At 43.3% G+C, this 20156-nt stretch overlaps 1 protein-coding gene across 7 annotated transcripts in view; it reads left to right on the forward strand.

Annotated features, from left to right (window-relative positions):
- The first annotated feature begins 3827 nt into the window (after window positions 1–3827).
- The window catches only part of PATJ (PATJ, crumbs cell polarity complex component), a 226842-nt gene continuing 210513 nt past the window's right edge, over window positions 3828–20156 (forward strand). For 6 of the 7 annotated variants that reach the window (XM_019531540.1, XM_019531542.1, XM_019531543.1 and 3 more), the window contains exons 1-7: window positions 3828–3934; window positions 4019–4185; window positions 6758–6940; window positions 8839–8978; window positions 11473–11668; window positions 13204–13332; window positions 15656–15868. In XM_019531540.1, coding sequence (XP_019387085.1) covers window positions 3913–3934; window positions 4019–4185; window positions 6758–6940; window positions 8839–8978; window positions 11473–11668; window positions 13204–13332; window positions 15656–15868 — 1050 coding nt within the window. In that variant the 5' untranslated portion in view covers window positions 3828–3912. The remainder of the gene's footprint in view (window positions 3935–4018; window positions 4186–6757; window positions 6941–8838; window positions 8979–11472; window positions 11669–13203; window positions 13333–15655; window positions 15869–20156) is intronic. The other variant, XM_019531545.1, reaches the window with a different exon arrangement.

A 20156-nucleotide genomic window follows, 5' to 3' on the forward strand; every position in this document is an offset into this window, starting at 1 on the left:
CAGCCCCCACAGGCAGGTGGCCCCATCCGCGTGGAAGCCTCACTGGTCCCTGGGCCAGGAGGCAGCCGTGGGGCAGGAGCCCTGGCTGCACTCCGCGTGACAACTCCTATGCTGTCACCCCCATGTACTTACCTGGAGACTGCTGCTGCTGCTGCCATTGGCTCTTCTGCTGCCTGTGGCCTCTCTCCCGTGCCTCCCTGCGCGAACCCTGGTGCAAACTCCGGCGCACCTGTTTGTACTCCCTGTTCGCGCGGCTTCCGCCTGGTGCGACTAAATAGGGTCAGGCGGGGAAAGGGTCCGCTGCCCAATTTCCAACACCTGGCCCCGCTCGCTCCCTTCCCCCGTTGCCGCAGCTGTCTCTTAGCTGCCAATTGCTGCTGCTGCTACCACCGCTGCCTCAAGGGTCGGGGGATACTGGGGACACTGTGTGCTCCCTCCGGCGTCCTCAGCCGACTGCTCTCCTTCCAAAATCAGTGGCCTTTTACCTTCCAGGTTTCATTATGCGTGTTTGACCTGGTTCTAGTTATCATCTATAGGAGAAGAGGGTTTTATCTTTGATATTGACATTTATTTCAAAATCATGTAATTATGTCTGACATAATTACCCAACGTAAGTTACGGTAGTAAAAAGTTGTCTTTGTTCACGGGAGGCTGCAGCACATAAATAGATCTTATTTATTACTTATATATTGGTCTAAACGAGACAAGCCTGTATAAATCCAAAGTAATACTATGCAAATAAGGGCTTGATCCTATAATGAGACACTACTTGGACTTAATTTTTTGTTATACTACCATCTAGAAGCCTCGGCAATAAGTAGGTCCACATTGCACTAGGCATTGTACATAAATAGGGTGAAAAACGGCCTCTTCTTGAGGAGGTGGTCTAAATAGGTTAGGTAAAGCAAAGTATGGCATGGGGACAGAGGTAGATGTTTGTATAGTAGGTTTGTGGCATGACAGAGAATAGAACTTGGCTCTTCTGGTTCCCAGGCCATTGTCTTATTAACTAGACCAGAAATGTCCACCTTCTGAGTGCCTGGGGCTGCATAGTCCTCAGGCCACAGGACCCCCCTGCATGGTCGGATGTAGAGATTTGAAAAGGGGGTGCACATGACTTGGTGCATCATCACACCTAACACAAATATTTTTCTTCGGTTAAAGAGAAACTAGAAGCTTGACTAATGTGTAGGGATGTACTCAAATTGTGGAGTCTGGGGCCAAATTTTGCAGGCCCATTGGGCTCCAATTTCATGGGCAGATTGCAGCCACCTCCCCTCCCCTATACACGCCCTCTGATCGGCTGGGGTGGCCAGCAGACACATGGGTTGTCACTGTCCCACTTCCTCCTGGCCTGGCCTGGCCCTGGCCCCTGCCCAGCCTTGGTCTGTACAGGGGGAAGATAAGCTATCCCTGGCCCCACCTGAGTGCCGGAGAAGGGTTACCACTGACCCCTTGCCCTGCCCCAGCTCTGCTCCTCCTGGCTCAGCCCTGCTCTCCCCACCCCTCCCTGACCCCATGTGGGAGGGACAGGTTGTCACTGCCCCCCTGCCCCAGCCGGGCCGTGCTGCCCCCCAGCACCCTGCTCTGGCTCCGTTCCCTGTGGCCCTGGCTCCTACTCCCTGCAGTACCCACATGCTGGGAGAAGCCCAGCTGCACCAGGCTTCAGAGAAAAAATAAAAAACAGGGCTGGACCTGTCCCTGTCTGCCCAGGCTGCAGGACTGAGAGGCTGCATGAGAGCAGCTAGGGGCAGGGCCTGCTGCCCAAGGCGGGAAAAAAGAAACACTTTTTTATTTTTACACAGAGCTCCACTTTTCCCCACTTTTTTGCAGGGCTCCTTTTTTTCAAGGATTTCTCTGATTTTTCACAGAAAATGCCTGATTTTGCATTTTCCCAAAAAAATGACAAGATTACAATTTCAGTACATCCCTACTAATATGCTAGGGGCCTAATGCTACGTTGTTCAGTTTAAGATCAAAGCAAAAACAAATATAATTTTATTGGAAGGTACACTCATGTCTTAGGCTGTCTATTACATTTAATAATACACAAATTAGGCAAAAAATAGTCAAAAGTTATGGTTTCATTCATGATGGCTAAATGTATGTCTCTTATTCAGGGTCATAAAACAAAAATCTGGTTTTCTTGAGTGCCTTGATAGTGTTTCCAGTACTTCAATGTTAGTCATTTCTGTGCCTGAGTTAATATTACCACACCTGAATTAAAGTTTCTAGCTAGAGCTATTAAAAGTCTGCAGGGCTGTGAAACAGAAGAGGACATCACCAGGGATGGTGAACAGCCACACTGAAGAAGGGTAGCTTGAATACCCTTGAAAGACCATTAAAAAGGAGACAAGGTTGTGAAGTGAAGAGAGATTAGCAGCAATCAGGCAGATTGTAATGAGTAATCAGGTAGATTATGATGAGTCATGAAATCCATTGACTCCCTTAGTGCTCCTTGAATAGAAAAGCCACTGCTTCTCCCAAGCAGTTGCTTTTAAAGTTTGGATGGAGCAGGAATGGACCACTGCACCTCCCCTGGATCTGCCCCGTCCCCTCGTGTGGGGGATCTGATCGGGGCTGGAGGAGGGAGGGGGAGCCCAGAGATAGTGGCAGCAGCAGCACAATTTGGGGAGGAGGGGGAAGGGAGCCACGCCTGCAGTTAGGTAGCATGAGTTGCAAGGTTGCAGCTGGCCTGCAGGCCACCAGGGGAAAAGCCCTGAGCTAGACCAGTTTTAGATCTTGATTTCTCTTGTGGATGAGGCACCACTGATTTCAGAAGCATAACCTGGCATAGCTGCAACTGGCGTAATCAGATTGTAGGGCTGAGCTGCCACTATGAGGAGTCAGCAAGCTCGTCCAGAATCCACGGGTAATAGTAGCTTTCCAGTAACGGCGGTGGAATTTCAACAGTTTTATATGTTTGATGGGCCCTTAAACCAAACTGTGGTTTTAGTGGACTACATTTTGGGTTAACACAACTGCCATGTGTTGTTTGGACAAAACTTAGCAAGTTAGGAGGTGGAGTGAGGAGTTATTGCCCATCAGCTGCTCCACAGTAACTGTTCTTCTGCCTGCTCTTACTCCGCATGAATGAGAGCAAAACTGGGGCAAATTAGCCCTGTTTCAGCTCTTGCTTCTTGGGAGGTAAGAGCAGGCAGGGAAACATCATCTGTTCTGCTGTAAGTCCCACCCTTTGTTAACTTGCTTGTTTGCCATTTGTTTACACCCTCAGCCTCCCTGCCAACTTTTAGGTTCTTCATAATAATTTTATTTCATGTTTGAAGGCGTGCTTCTCTCTTCTCCTGGTGTATGGAAGAGCTATAGAAACAATATAAGGCAGCGGTTTTCAACCTTTTTTGGGTCAGTGTACCCCCAGCGGCCAGACACGGAGCAGTGTACCCCTGGTGGCCAGATGTGGCGGGGGTGGGGATCACACAGCCAAAGTGGAGTGGGGGGGGCATGGCATGTAGCCGAACATGGGGCCGTGACAGCCCACGTGTCCAAATGGAAGCTGGTCACCATGTGCTGTTGCAAAGATTCAAGGAGATGCATATTAACTTCTGAAGAGCCAACAGCTGGCCACCCCTGTCCTAGGGCCTTCTCAAGTACCCCCAGCTGACAACCCCAGATATAAGGGAAAACAGCCTAACCATAAGAGATAACAGTGAAAGTCATGTCAAAGGCACAAGTTGAACAAAATGGGGAAAAAATGCTTAAATCAGTTTAAGTTCTGCTTTAACCACAGTGAATTAAAATGAAAGTGAGAGAGCATGCTTTTTCTTAACTGTCCCTTTATTAGCAATTTGTCAAAAGATGTAACTTAGTTGGCACTGGATTTCTTGCTATATTATATTTTTCTTTTAAACTTCCTCTAGGTTTTCTGTCTAATTCCACGCGTACAATTTCAACATGCCTGAAAATCCTGCAGCAGGTAGGTATTTCAAGAATAATTATTCTGTTAAGTGGCGAGAGACGAAAACAAATTTCTAACCTGTCTTATTTTGGTGGGCATCAGACAAGCAGCAGGTGCTGCAGATCCTGGATCGTCTACAAATGAAATTACGTGAAAAAGGAGACACTTCACAGAGTGAAAAATTGACTATTTTGCATAACACACTCAGGAGCCCCCTCTTTAACCAGATACTGACTCTTCAGCAGTCCATCAAGCAACTGAAGGAACAGGTAAGCTTCAAATGACTGATTTGGTTATGATGTCGAGCTTATTTACCTAAGCTTCTAAAATGTGATATGTAGGCATGTGTCACCGCATATATCATTTATAAACTGGTCTTTGGGTTAGTGACTGCTGTAAAAGGGACAGCAGGGGCTGACAGCCTGTGAGCCACTGGATCCAGCCCATGGATTCTAGGGCTAAGTACAGGCATTCAAAAAGTCTGAGCCTGAATTAGTTCGGTCGTTTTCAGATTAATCTAAACTGCGTAGCTTGAACGTAGAAGCAAGTGAACAGACATTCATGTTTAATTCTGGAAATCCAGCCACATGCCTTCAGTGGCTCAGGCTAGGATTTGGAGTGCTAGAGCAGCCTTCCCTTCCCTCTGGCAGTGGAAGGCTGGTGGGAAGCTGGGAGAGAAGGCCTCCAGGCTTTTCCTCCCTCCCTGCCCAAGCTGAGATAGGGGGCATGGCCTGGCCCCAGCAGGCTGCTGAATATGACTGGGGAGGGGTTTAAACCCCCACTCTGGCCTGTATGGTCCCTAGCTAGGGTTCTGCCTGGAGGAGGAGGGGGGAACCAGCCCCTGCCAGGCTTTTCCCCTACTCACTGATGAAGTGGCAGGGCACTAGCCCCAGGCTGGCAGCCTGAGGTGAAGAGGGAGGGGGTGGGGAAGCCTGGCAGGAGCTGCTGTTAGGAGAGGGAAAGCTGTCGATGGACAGAAGAGAGAGGTGGTGGCGACAGCAGCAGCTGGATCCTGGTACTGGCCCACCTCAGTCCTGAGCCAGGTCATTTTGGCCTGACACCACAAGAAGATTGCTGTCTGCTGGTGTAGATATAACCAAACTATCTCAGGTATTGGTAAAAGTTCAGAGGCAGAAGCATGGAGCACAAAATAGGCTAATTTATTTTATTTTTCAGTAGAGTCAATTAGCCTTCATTAAGCTCCCTTTTGCTATGGCTAGGCTGCTGCCAGTGTGAGCAGTGTCTGTGCCATCTTGCAGGTAATTGACTGCAGTGTGGACATACCAATTGTATTGAGACCCTAGAGTGATGAGGGGCTGTGTCACATTCACTTGTACAGCCAATTTGTCATGCAAATAGTTGAACCAGGCCAGAAGACTTAGGGACTCATTTTGTATGCTCTGAGCAGCAGTGATCTCTGTAGGCACACTGTCATTTTTAATTCTGCCTTCAAAACAAAAAATTCTATAGGCATCGCTGAAGTAGAAAAATTGTATGTAAATGCCGTAAATGTAAGAACATTGTTTCTGGTAAGTGCATACTGAAATTATTTCTGGGATGTTCCAAACTAGTATTTGATGAATTGATTTTCTTAAGATTCCTTATGAAGTGCACTTCTTGAGCACTCCTGTTTAGGTGAGAATTCTTCTTCCAGCTTAGCTCATCAATATTCATAATTCCCAGCTGAAGTTATCAGCATTTTTAAGTCAACTGGCTTTGCTATAGACTGAAATCCAACCTGTAGCAATGATAGCACGTGCAGTTTGTGGCTTGAGGACCAGATGCAGCCAGGCGCTAAGCATGGACTGTGCACTGGAGACGGCTCAAACAATCTGCGGCTTATTCTGCTTTCCACGTGCTTGAATGGTAATATGCTTTGTTTAAACTCATTGCATAAAGGAAGACTCATGAAATGTGGTAAAAATTTCAAAAGTACCTGGGTGATGTAAGGGTATAAATTATGGATTTTCAATTACTCTATACTAGGGACTTTTGCAAACCTAGCTATCTTAGGGATAGGAGGAGGCAAGATTTGTGACTGCCATAGCTGTGCTTCTTGTGTCCTTGCATTTACAGCAACAGGACTCTTATGGAGCTTTGAATGAGTACCATCACAAAAGTGCAGTTTTGCCAGAGTAATATACTTACATGGACAAAACTTTCCAAGGGTAGACGTAACCTTTGGTTCCTAAGTGCCAGGGTCAGTCTCAAAATACGACTTGGATGTCTGCATTTTTAATGGAAGTAGATGATTTGACCAAGAGTCTGAACCTAACACCTGCTCCTTCCATGTATGTTACCTTCTGGACTGGAAGGTGAAAATGGGAGAGTAGGAAAAGACAAGAAAGAGGGGTGAAACCAAGAGGAGTAAGTGGGATGAAAATAGGCAGAAAAGTTTGAAAAGGAAAATGCTTTTGCATTTTAAAAACATCTGAAATGTGGTTGGATTGTATTAAAAATAGAAATTCTTAAAAAACTAAAGGGACTGCTCTTGCTACCATACTGTCCCCCCTCCCCCCAACCTTTTTTTTCCCAGATGATGCTGAATTCTCTGCTGTTCTTTTTTTCCTTCCCCCCACCCCCCGGTATCTCTCTCTCTCTCTCTCTTTTAAGGAAAATTATGTGAACTCTAAATATATATGTGTACTATTTATCCTTTTATGCAACAGTGAAGTTGAGGCAATCCTGATATGCATTCCAAATTCTAACGTTCTGATTTAAAATGCTAACCTATTTACATGGATGTCTTTGTACTAAATCTTATATCTGGAAATGTTTTTTATGTTTTTATTACTGTTTTGAAGAAGGCATTTGACAAAATCTTTCTGTTTATTTCAACAGCTCAATTACATGCCTTCAGACCGTTCAGTAGACTTTGACTTTACTAGGAAAGGGGTACTAGTGTTTGCCGATAAATCAGTTGCTAATGGAAACTTGTCGAAATCCGCGATACCTAGATTACCTCTTCTAGTTCCAGATTTAGAAGTTAATGAATTTAACGCAATCATCCAGCAGATGGCAAAGGTAAAGTTCATGGCCAATGGACTAAACTTGCTTTTTCATTAGTGTCAAACGGTTGTGTGTATATAATATTACAATAGGTTTACAAATCTAAGTTTCTATAGTATATCTGGGAGAGAACAGTCTCAGGAGAGTTGGGACTGATCAAAATCTTCTCTGTAGAAGATTTTGAAAAAATGGAGTTTTAGGTACCCCTCAGGTTTTTCCATCAAACATTCCACAATAGAAAAGAATACATTTTGGTTTCTTAAAACCCCAGTTATTTATTGGTAGTTGAAATGTCATTGTCATGTCCTGCAAACATTTGTTCTGATGAAAAAAAAATTTTTTTGATCTAAAACATTATGAACAAAGACATTTACCAACTTTATAGAAGAAGCTGGGAAATTTCTGTTTATACCTCTCCTATAAATATTATGAACAATGTAGAGCCCTGGGAAAATAAGGCTGGAAGGAACCTCACAGGGTCATCACTGGCCACCTGCTCAAGGCAGGATCATCCCTGACTAAATCATCCCAGCCAAATATCTGTCAAACCTTCTCTTAAACTTCCAAGGATGGAGAGCTCACATTTTTTCTGTTGGACCCTCTATTGGAGGGTCATTTAAAATTTGTCCCTCTCTCCATTGCAATGGTGCAGGGCACGGGGAAAGCAGTGATGAGGAAGAGGTAGTGGGGAGGGAAGTGGAAGGGGGCAGGTAGCCTGACCTGTACCTTGCTCCCTTGCCATTTTGCCTCCCCGGTGCCTGCCACCTGTCTTCCTCTTCTCCCAGTGCCTGCCAACCCCTAACAAGCTGTCCATCTCTTCCCCTTCCAGCTCTGGCTCTGGCCCTGACCAAGGAGCAGTGGCAGTCGTGATACCAGTTTCAGCCTCAACCCATGGCAGGCAGCAGGTATGGCTCTGGCTCTAGCTCTGGTCCTGGGTCAGGGGTGAAGCTAGAGCCATAGCCGCTGCCTGCCCCGGGCTGATACCTGAATCCAGGACAAGGCTTTTTCCTCCTTATGTTGAATGGGGAAACAACCTCATCTTGGATTTGAATAAATATGGTATGCACTGTATCAGTGCTTCTGTGCAGAGCCCCATTGACTTCGGGTGAATATTATGCAGGTGTAGTGTCCACCCATGTAGAATTGTGCATTTATTCTTGTGCGTTATTTTAAATAATTAAATTACTTAGGCTTTTATTTCTATTTTAAGTAACTGTTACTAACTGACTTTTACTGAAGCTGTACTATTTTAAGCATAACTTTTCTCATTAGTGTACCGTTAACCAAGCCAATAAAAGATTTAGGAGTAATGACCACACTTCAGCTTGGCTAAAACTGAAGCAATATTTTCCAACTCTTACAACCCACTAAATAAGCCCAGAAAATCTGTACAAGAAGTGAAAACTAGAATAATTCAGAAGTAAACTTTTTACTATTAAGTATGAAATTGTGTAGGGTAGAGGAAAACAAATTTATTTCTTTAAAAACGAAAGCATCTGAACATAGAACCAAAAATGCAGTCTTTTTAAAGCAAAAAGCAGTGAAAAGACAAGCAATTTAGTTTAGCTATGCAGTATTTCCAGAAATTCCAAGAATATTGCTCTAGACAGCACTTTATTCATACTTTTCATCCCTTTTGGAATTCATCTCATAATGTGAATGAAGTGTGAAAGCAGCTCTTAAATTCCCCGAGGCTTCAGAACTTCAGGCTGTCTGCATATACTACACTCTGGTATATTAAAAATAATAAATGGTGGAGTTTTTTTTATAGAAATAACATGTTCAGTATTCTGCATTTGTTTAGTTTTAGAAGGAGAATGATAATTCTCTCTGTGTTCATAAATTTAAACAGTCTACTTCCGCAGTTTTGAAAATTAACAATTCACTGGTTTTTGTGTTCGGTTTTTTATTAGGGCCGACAAACAGAGTATATAAATATAGAAAAACCATCTATTGGTGGTCTTGGATTTAGTGTGGTTGCTCTTAAAAATCAAAACTTGGGAGAAGTTGGTATCTTTGTCAAGGAAGTCCAGCCAGGAAGTGTAGCTGACAGGTGAGTGTCTTCATCGTGTTGTTCTACCTTTTTTTTATTTTAAAACATCCCCATCAAAAGTACTATAAAATTATGATTTTGGAGTTTAAACAGACACTAAGTCAAAGATTTTCGGAAGAAACTAAATTTTCAGTGTCTCAGTTGTAATTTCTGCAGTATCAGAGACACCTTATATAGGCCTGCCTTTCAGAGCATGTGTGCTCAGGGCTTTTTCAAAGTAACGCCCCTGTAAACTCTTTCTCACTGGAAGCCCCAAAATGAAGGCGTCAAAAATCACTACTCCTTTTACGAAAATCCTGTACATGGTGAGTAAAAATAAAGACAAAACCATATAGGAACATCAGGAATTTAAAAATCATGCTCTCTGAATTTTTTTTAGCCTTATTAGTATCTATAAAAGAGATTAGGGAGGAAGAAAAGTCCACCTACTTGAACTAAGTGCATTTGGCAATTTACTGTTTTCCATGTGATTTTTTTTTTTTAGGTCTGGATCCTCCTGGCATATGCTTACACACATCTCCTTGCAGAACCAGAAGCTTAGGCAGTTTTTCCTATTCACTTAAGTTGTTTTTTCCCTAATAACAGGAGACAGAGAAACCCTTAAAAAAACCCAGGATTGTAAAATTACAGAGCTGGGTAGGGGCATTTGAGGGCTAATCTAGTACTACTGTGTTTAAAAATCATGTGAATAAATTTCAAGTTGACAATGTTACTTTTAAGTGACATGAGTTGGATATGACAACAGATCATGACAAGGTAGGAAGAGATTTAAATGATGATTGATATTGGTTCACAGAGGACACACCAAGGAACACTTAAGGAAACCCATGCTAAGCTGTTTTGAAATGGAGAGAGCTGTATAGATCTGGACAGGAAGGGGGAATGTTGCATGTTAGGACTTGACTTTATGGAGCAAAGAATGCTGGTGAGGTGTGAATACAGACACCCAAAGCTCAAGTAAAGGCCTTAATGTTGCATACTCCTGAAAAATCAGAAATGTGATGTTTGCGTGTTGGTGTATGTGCATGTGTGATTCATTTTTCTTAGTCTTCTAATTCCAAAACACTCGATGTTTCTTTTGAGGTGGGATCTGCTGAAGATGATTTGGGTTCCTACAAGGTCGAAAAGGCAAAATCTGTCACAGCAGTCCTTGGGTGTAGTAGTCTGAAGGAATAATTCTCTGAGCAAATTAAAGACCTTTTCTTTATTTGCTGTTACAGATCTCAACTCAGCAGGTTAAATACATTCCTTTTGGAGTTGTGCCATCAGGCATTAGTAGAAAGTTAGGCCTTCTGTTTCCAAAAGAAGGCCAATTCACTTATTTTTTATGAATTCCCTGCCAGTTAAGGGAGTTGAATGTTGTTATCTGAAATTCAGCATGGCAAATGCTTTTTAAACAGAATACCATGTGAGTATACCAAGGTGACTTTAAATTTAAAATGACCTGTAATAATTATATTCTATATGTGGAAAATTTACAAATTCTGTTATAATTTCCACGTACAGAATTGTAATTACTACTGGAGGATTCTCTTTATTTTACCTCTCCACTGCTATGGCGAGGAAAGCAGTGGTGGGGAAGCAGCTGCAGGGGAGCTGACAGTAGGGAGGCAAGCAGCTGGGAGGGCCAGGCAACCTGACCCCTGCCCCTTCTTCCCTGCCTGCTTCCCAGTGCCCGTCTCCTGCCCTTTCCTGTCGCCTCCCCAAACGCTTGTCCCCCTAACACATCGCCCCACTGTGCAGTCCCCAACCCATGCTGCTGCCTGATCCAAGATCATCTCTGTCACCTGCTTCCAGACTTATGCCACTCCTTGATTTGCAATCCACACTGCTGACCTCAGCCCTGAACTCCATGGCTACTGACTCCAGGCAGCAGCAGCATGGGCTACTCTGACCCCAGCCCTGGCCCTGGCTGCAGTCCAGGACAGGCAGGGGTTCTGGCTCTGGCCCAGGGCTCAGCTTAGGTGGAGCCAGAGCCACAGCAGCTGTCTGCCCTTGGTCAATACTTGAGTCCAAGACCAGGCTCCCCCCCCCCCCAGTTGAACTTGGTCTTGGATTCACATCTTAATCTTTAGGCTGAATAATGACATAAAGCTGTGTCAGGCTCTAAGTGTTTGGTACTTAGAGATTATGTCACAGTACTAAAAATAATGAAAAATGCTAGTTTATTCATTATATGATTGGAAAAATTGAACTTTTCTGCTCTTTGGCTCTCCATAATCCATAATGAATTGGTGAACATGTTTTAATTTTCAATAGGAACAGGGTTGCAAAAAATTGATTTGTTTGGGCTGTTAAATAGATTTTGGGATTCTCATTAAAAACTTGTATACTATTGTAGACAATATAATAATTGAATTAATTTAGTTTTGATATCCTTCACAACCTTGCATATCTGCATGTTTTATATGTTCTCAGTTAGATCACACAATACAGTCATGAGTATACTTATATTGCTTTTTAAAAAATCTTTTTTTTCTTCCTATGAACTAAGGGATCAAAGATTAAAAGAAAATGACCACATACTGGCCATTAATCACACCCCTTTGGATCAGAACATTTCCCATCAGCAGGCGATTGCACTGCTCCAACAGTCTACAGGATCTTTACATCTGGTGGTTGCCAGGGAGCCAGTCCAAAGAAATAGCAGAACCTCTACTGTTTTAAGTGACATAAATCCACCAGAGACTGTGAGTTATAAAAATATCAAAAATCAGATACTGGACTGTTAGAGGGTGTTTTATAGTTGCAGCTATTTATGTTAAAGAATTTAACCTTATGTTTTTTTCCTATCAGGTTATGGATTGCAGAGGGTGTTTCCATTTAAACTAATTGTGTAATAAATATAATGCTTCCATTGCAAAGCTGAATGAATTTATTATAAAGTAGATCTTAGGTTTTATGGGGGAATTGAGGCTTTAGTAGATCAACCTATTTTTTAACCACTGAATGTGTTCAAAGACGGTGTAGGATGCTTTGTCAATTTACCCACTATATACACACTTTTGCTCAACAACTGAAGATGCACTGATTGTGACATACAAAGAAGTTGGCAAAGCCTATCTTATCCAGCCTGAATATGGTGCTCTTCTGAAAGCTTAACACCTCAAAACAAAGTTCTTTTTATGATGAAGATATGCATTTATGTATCATTGAAAAGGAGACCTTTTAAAGATTAGCCAGGGAGCTTTTCATACGAGCTTTCAGGTGTTGCTAGCCTCCTCTGATCAAAAACACTGTAATTTTATTGAGGTGGGAGGCCTTTACCATTCAATGGTATAATCATTTGGGGCCTGATCTTGGATCTATGTTCAAGCATATGGCCCACAGGCTTAATTGATTATATGGTTTGTGATATTGGGACTTTAATTCATTATGCTGATAGGTTTTGATGGAAATCTTAAGAGGAATGCCTTCTCTTTTACTAAGTAATTATTTCTCTCATGATTCTTATGGAACCAGTGAATTTTGAAGGTTTAATGGATAATCAATATTGGTTATTGCTCTGAAAATTTTAAGGAATTAAACTTTAACTGCTTTTTTCACTGAAGGATCTGCACTGAACAGACTAACAAAGTAAAATCAAAGATATTTCTCTGTAGGGGGTCTTTAAGCAGCTTTTATGATTTTTAACTGGTCTTGGCAAACATTTTTGATGTAATAATAAAGCCTTTATTTGTAGAAGACATACCTGCCTGCTTGCTTCAGTTTGATTTCTACAAGAAACTCTAATAGGAGATCAAAATTATTTGGTCTTGATAGTCTTGTAGAATATAAGGCTACAACTGAAAGTATTTTAGAAACATGGTAGGGTAAAATTTACATTGTGCTTTTAATTCAGAGTACACTGGAGCTCATCAGAGGTGATAAGTGACCTGGCAGAAGTAGGGTATGGAATAAATATTAACCAAAAACTAGATTAATGCTGACTACTCACTATCTTTTTGTAGTTTACAATATTCCTGACTTTTATCAGATTTTAAACGGCTCCATTGTGGTAAAGAAATTGTTTTGGTGTATCCAAAGATGGTGTCCTCTTACGAAACTAAAAAAACTCGATTTTTTCTGTGAAGGTGGGAACTGGTTGACCAAGATTCATTATAGCTGCAGCTGTGGGGGGAAATGGTTCTAAATTAGATTAATAATTCAATTCTGGTAAATGTAAGGTTTGGAAATATTCCCGATTTAAGTGAAATTTAAAATCTCCCTTTTCTATTTATTACAGATTCACTGGGGCTGTGTTGAAGATGTCGAGCTGATTAATGATGGCTCAGGATTAGGTTTTGGAATTGTGGGAGGAAAATCAAATGGTGTAGTTGTAAGGACTATTGTTCCTGGAGGATTAGCAGATCGGGTAATTTGTTGTTTTATGTCGCTCCTTATTCTGTTGTAAAGTAAAACTAACTACTTTTGACAGTCCTTACATCAACCTGATATATCCAAACAAAAGGAGGAAGATAGCATCAAAGACTGAATGCCAATATATATATTATTTGTAAATGAATACGTGTTAAAAATATAACGACTGATTTAAAAAAAAAAAACCAACCCTTAAACTGCCTTAGGTTACATCTCCGACATACTTTAGCTTTGATTGCAGTGTAAAACAGTCAGACTAAAAAGTTGCCCAGCATTCTAATTAACATTCAATCCTATTTGAACCATTAGTCATCTATCTTGGACAGCTACTTACAACAGAATTGTAGAGTTATTAGAGAACTTTATATATTTGGCTACATTTAGGAGGAACCAACTTCACAAACTGTTCTCAAATGAATAATTCTTTTTTGTGCAAGATCTCATGCACCTTTGTGTATGCATGTGGATGTTGTGAGACTCAGCCCATAGATGACTAATAAATATGTTTTGTAAAGACCCTTAGACTCTTGTAAAGATTAGTGCAGAATGAGTGGTACTGCACAAAGTTGAATGGGTAGACCTGCATGGATCAGCTTGCAGTACTGGTGTTTTAATTGGAAAGGCATAAAAGCGAGAGGTGCTGAGCACATCAAAGTCCAGCATAGTCCTTAAGGCTGGGGGCAGAAATTACACATAAACTGGTATAAGTGATTAGAAACTGGTTCAGATCTGTAACGCAACAAAAATTCAGCGCAAATGTACTGCTTTCAAAATGCCCAAAACCTGTTTAATATAAACCTGGATGGATGTAATATCAGACTTAACTAATTTAGGTTAAATTGGTTTATTGAACATCTGACTTGGATCCCCTCCAGATTCAAGTTACCTCAGAGTCTTCCAGCATCCCAGGATGCTCTGCATCACTCCTGCAAACTCCCCCACCCTTGCAGGTTGGGTGGGCTAGCTTTGACTCAAGCTATCTGCTCCAGCTGAGCTTTTGGCATGGCCCACTGCAGACAGTGTAGCTGCATTCCTGGAATCAAAAGTCAGTTTGCTTATCAGTTCAATCTATGCAGCTTAGACTAACCTGGGAAGATTGAATCCAGTCAGCCTCATGCTTTTTAACAATCTGTACTTAGCCTAAGTTTGGTTAAGGGCTTGAAGTATTCAATAGGATTTGGACTTAAAAAAACCCAACAGTTGCCAGTGCCCAGTTAGAATAAATGCTGCCCAGGGCCCTAGATGTTCAACAAAGAACTGTTGCATTTTAAAACCTTTGTACAGAAAAAGGCAGTTTATGGGATTTGCTTCAGTAAGGAATAAAAGTGACAATTGGCTGTTTCAAGAGCTGGAATGGAAAGTGTTGGCTGTTACTTGAGTACCTCTTCTATGAAACGTTGTATAAATCAGTGCTTTTTCATTTACTGTGAAACACCTGTTTTGCTGCAAGGAACAAAATGTTTTGGTTTCAAATAGCAGATATAAATGTAGATGTTACCAGATCAAGCTCAGTTAAATGGAAGAAAAAATTGAAAATGTATGAAATATTGGGCACATGCATGCTAGCACTGGAAGGCTTTTGAAAATGACCCTTAACTTGTCCAAGAAGTGGCCCCAGAAACAATGTTATGGGCCAGCTCCTCAGCTGGTGTAGAATAGTGAATTTACTCAGTGGAACGATGCTAGAATATGCCAGTTGATGGTTTGAGCCCATGAATGTTTAGCATTACTTTCTCTTGCATTAAGAATGATGACTTAGATCTTGATTTTACTGACTTTTTACAAGAGTAATTATACTCATGTGCGTTGTTCCCTTATGTTCAGTGGAATTACTTGCTTGAGTAAGGACTAGTCATGTGAACGAGAACTGTAAGCCTAACATACAAGTATCATGAGATTGACCAAATAGCACTAAATCTAAATACTATGCTTTCATCCCTAAGCTCCTGTTCTGCTATTTGATCACTTAATTCTCAGAAAATCTCAGACTTCAAGATTATAAAACATTTTTGGTATTTGATTCCCAATAAATAAGATATTTAATCTTTTTTAAAAATAAATGCACTGTTAAAGGCCTATGAGTTTTTAACGGCTTTCTGGAGAATTGTTAAACACCATTATAAAATACAGTGGCTAATTGTCTTAGCACTTCCGTAAATTAGTTGTTGCAGCGCTGATTGATTTCATGGTATTTTCATGCACTAGTTGCCTCATGAAAACATTTCTATTCCACAGTTGCAATTTTGCAATGTAAAATTTTGTTCCAGTTACTTATAAAATGTTTTAGGGTTTTTGTTTGTTTGTTTGTTTGTTTGAAGGATGGGCGACTCAAAACAGGAGATCACATCCTACAGATTGGAGGAACCAATGTACAAGGAATGACCAGTGAACAAGTTGCTCAAGTGTTGAGAAACTGTGGGAATTCTGTAAGGATGGTGGTTGCAAGAGATCCAGTATGTGAAGTTACTGTGACTCCACCAACTCCTGTGAGCTTGCCTGTTGGTGCATTGCCCTCATTTCAGAGCAGAGGTGTAAGTATCTAACGTTTCCTTACAGTTCTTAAACTAAGTTCTGATGTGGGTCATAGCCAGAAACAGAGTGAAGCATTCACAAGTGCTGAAGGGCTCCGGGTAGACTGCAGCGTTCCAACGTTTTGCTGCTCAGTTGGGCTTCTAAGTGTCACATACAAGTATTAAGTGATCGTTACGTTAGCCATCCGCTCTCCCTTCTGTACTTTTTCTTTTCTACAGAATGCTATAAATACCTCTTCTCTTAGGATTGGATTGACCAATGTTGCAGAATTTATTTTAAAGTGAAGGATTTAATTATTAGGACCATAAGCATTGTCAATAAATTTAACTTTTAGATTCCCCCCCCCCCAGCTCATTAAATTTCTGGTAATCAATCAACTACAAGTGTATTTAAAACCTGATCTTTTAATTTTCCTTTGCCTGAAATCCAGCATGCACTATGACCAAAGCAGAGTTATTAAACCCAATGATCTTTTTATGAAACATAAGTGTAATGTCTTGTAGTCTGCACTACTGTCTGTGAAAGGAAATGTATCTTAAAAATGTGAAACTTGTTTTAGCAAATTTCATCATGGTCATATCAAAGTCTCTTGTTTTTGAAGTCATTCTCTTCAGTTTTGAGTAATTAAAATCAACAAATGCTACACTTAGTGTACACTAGGTCTTTAAACATAAACAAAGCTGTGCTTGCACGCCATCTGCTACTACTGAGCTTCTTAGCTTGAGGTGTGGAATCTAGTCCGAGTAGCCTTTTCTTTCTTGTCTAGTTCTTAAATAGAACTTGGAATGAGAAAGGAGTTTTGTTAAAACACAAATCGTTGGTTCAGCCTGCCATCCACGTTGTCCCAAGTCTGCTGTCCTGCTGCAAAGGTAGCATGTGGCCATTTGGCTTCTGTTGGGAGGGAACCCCTTACTCCTCCCTGGAGAGCCCCCCACCAGGTTCTCTTCACAAAAGGAGAGCTGAAGAAGTTAATAGACCAGGGGTCAGTAATATTTTCTGGGAGGGAGTCGGAGAGCACTTCTCCCTGCCCCTCAGCTGCAGGGTGGTGCAGAGGAAGCTCCCCTCTGCTGGTGCCCGTGCCCCCCCAACTGCAGGTCTCCCCCTCCACCAGAACCCCAGGGCCTGCCTGCAGTGCAGCACAGGTAGAGGTCCTTGCTGCCAAATGCCACCTAAGCCATGGCTCCATGGGCCTCCAAGTTAGTAATTTTAGGCTGCCAACCCCTGTAATAGAGGATCTGAGTGGAGAGCATTGAAGAACGGAGAAAGAGCCTAACATCCAGGTGGGGCAAAACAAAAGTTTTCCCCTTCTCTTGTTTTCTGGCCTGACCCTTGAACTCTACACCCTCAAATCACGGTGATGGAGAGCATGGATTTAAATGAACATTAACTAGCACACTTCAGCTTGATGTCTTGCATAAGCATTCAGCGACAGTTTTTAGAGAATCAGTGCAGCCTTGCAGAACTGCTTTTTGGCTGTATCATATTTTTCAAGACTATTGTCACGGAGTGGGTGCGGGGGCGGCCGTGATCCCGCTAGCGCCCCCTGCTGTGTCAACTTAGGTGATCCAGCACCCTCATATCCTCGCCCGCCACGTCTTTGATGGTAATTCGTTCAATTAGGGAGGCTGCCTTTATCTCCTAATACACAGCGTAAGTTGAACTGCCCCTGCTCCGTATGGGGTGCCTCAGTGCACCCCCACCTTAAGGGCTAATGCGTGCCTCCAAACCTGCCCTTTAGCACGCCCCAAGCCTTGCAGCTGTACCAAACATTTTCTGGTCATATATTTGCCCCTCCTGGGCTCCTGTTCCCCTTTTGCCCTCTCCTGGGCCTACTCGCCCCACCTGGGCTTCTCTACTGCTCTGCCAAGCTCTTCTTGATCTGGCCCCTACCTGGACGTCAGCCCCTCTCCGGGCTTATACTGCGCGCCTGCCCCTCTCCAGGATGTATACTGCGCGCCCGCCCTTCTCCGGGGCTTCATGCCGGTCGGGGACTAATTGCTCGCTCAGGAGCCTCTTGTTTTGCTCGGCCCTCGCTGGAGCCTGTGTCGCGCTGCTCGCGCTTCCCTCGCCCTCTCTGGGACCTATGCCGCGCTTCCCGCGGTCGGGGCTCAGGTGGTCGTAGCCGTGCCTGGCCCCCTGACCTTCCTTTGGGGTCTCACGGCCTACTCGGGCGTTACTCCCGATACTGTCCTGCTGGGCTGGGGTCGGGATCCCCCACTAGCTCTGGGGCTCTTCGCTGCCCCCTTTGGCTCTGGGGCTCTTCGCTGCCCCCTTTTTTGCTCCAGGGCTGGGCCAACGCGCCCCCAAACAAAGCTGAGCCCTCACCCTCGCCCTCTCTGGGGCCTGTGCCGCGCCTCACGCTCGTTGCCCCCCTCTGGGGCCTATCCCATGCCTCTCACACCCGTTGCCCCCTCTGGGGTCTCGCTCGAGCGTTTCCCGCGCTTGGGGCTCAGGTGGCCGCAGCCGTGCCTGGCCCCTTGACCCTTTCCTGGGTCGCTTGCCCCACTGGGCAAAATACCGCCTTCACGGGCTGGGGTCCGAAACCCCGCACACTGCGCCTCTCCGGCGCAAACAGCTGTGCCCCACTGGCACCGCTCGCTGTGCCACTACTGGGCACCCGGGACCCCCAGATTATTGGGGAGCTCCCGTGAGGCCTCCTCACACCCCTACAGCCTCACCCAGTCCTCCGGTATTAAACAGTAACCAAACCCAAAGCCAAACGGCTGTAACAAACACAATAAGCCTCCAGGTTTGTAACTCAACTCAACAAATTATATGCCAGCCGGCTATAACCGATCATAAACCACTGAGCTTTTAATACCAACTCCGCTCTCTGCTGGCTCTCTCTCCTACCTCCGTCAGGGTTCCCTTTACCCCTGTATCATTGCAGCCGGTCAGACTGCAACCATCGACCCGAGCTGCTCAGCGCTCCTGCTCCTGCAGCTGTCTGGAGGGAGCTGCTAGCTAGGCTCCGGCCTGGGCTGTTTATAAAGGCCCAGCCTAGCCCTCTTCTAGCCCGCTGACCAGCATTAGTTGCCCTGGCAACCCTCACCTGTGCTGCCCTATTAATTGGCAGCTGTCCTTATTACTGTTGCTAGTAGCCAGCACTCTAGTGCTCTGCTACAACTATATTAGCAGAAATAACAGTCTTAGCTTTGCCTTCTGTAGAATATATTTTCTCACTTCTGTGGTGTTAGGAATTGACCTTGCAAATTGACTTGTTCAGCAGAATAGTTAGTGCCATACATCAGCCTGCAGCGATCCTGAATGCTACAGTTTCTGCAGCTCTCTAAAACGTCCTTCTTTTTGGTGCTATTAGATTTGTACCTTTTTTCTCCACCCCTTTTCAGGGTTCTTCATGTTTTTTATGTGATCCAGAATCATTCATTTGGTTAGTCATGACAGTTATTGAATTTTGCGCTGGAAGAGCCCGAGGGTTTACGTGGAAGAAGCATCTTGTCAGTTTGCTGATGGATTATGAGGGACCTTTGCTGAAGCTGAAAGTTGTGGCTAATCTGAATGAATTATGACTAATCTGAATGAATTTATTATGAATTTCATAGCCTGCCTTTTCCTTTACATCTAGCAATCTCCATGAGGAAAAGAACTTCCTCCCCTCTTTCCTTCCCCATAATCTCCTTCTCTGCTTTTGGAGAGGACTTTTAGTAGCTGTGAGTTTTATCATGCCAAGATTAAAAAAAATTTTTTTTGGATTACCTGTCAAACCAGTTAAAATAGATCTCAAATTGTCAGTTAGGACCTGTATTAATTTTATGTTAAAATGCTGTATTTGCTTTAAACTTCCTTGGTTCTCTATCTGAATATCCAAAAACAAGCCCCAACCTGTGTGAACACAGTGAAATAGGACAGCAAATATAGTTGTTACTGTACAAAGCTGTGACCCTCCATTTTAGCTTCATTTAGCTGTGCCCTAGCAGCTTGACTGTATTTGGCCCTCCACAGCTGTGTTTTGCAGAAACACCCTCTCAATTCTGCATTCGCTAGTCCATGCAACAAGGGAATATTTTCGCTAAATTCAGATGTACAGGAAACCCTCACTATTTACAGATTTGCAATTCGTGGTTTCAAATATTCATGGTGCGCCATGCCAACCCACGCTCTCTCCCTGCGCAGCGTGATGACACTTTGCTACTGCACTCCTCAAGTAAGTGGTGGTTTGAGAAATGTAAAAAAGAGGCACAGCCTACATAATGTGAATTTGATGGGAGAGTCGGCACCAGCGGACCATAAAGCAGCGCAGGATTATCCCCTACAAGTTTTCAACAC

The sequence above is a fragment of the Crocodylus porosus genome, unplaced genomic scaffold (assembly GCF_001723895.1).
Source record: "Crocodylus porosus isolate Cpor-Errol unplaced genomic scaffold, CroPor_comp1, whole genome shotgun sequence".
Lineage (NCBI taxonomy): Eukaryota > Metazoa > Chordata > Crocodylia > Crocodylidae > Crocodylus > Crocodylus porosus.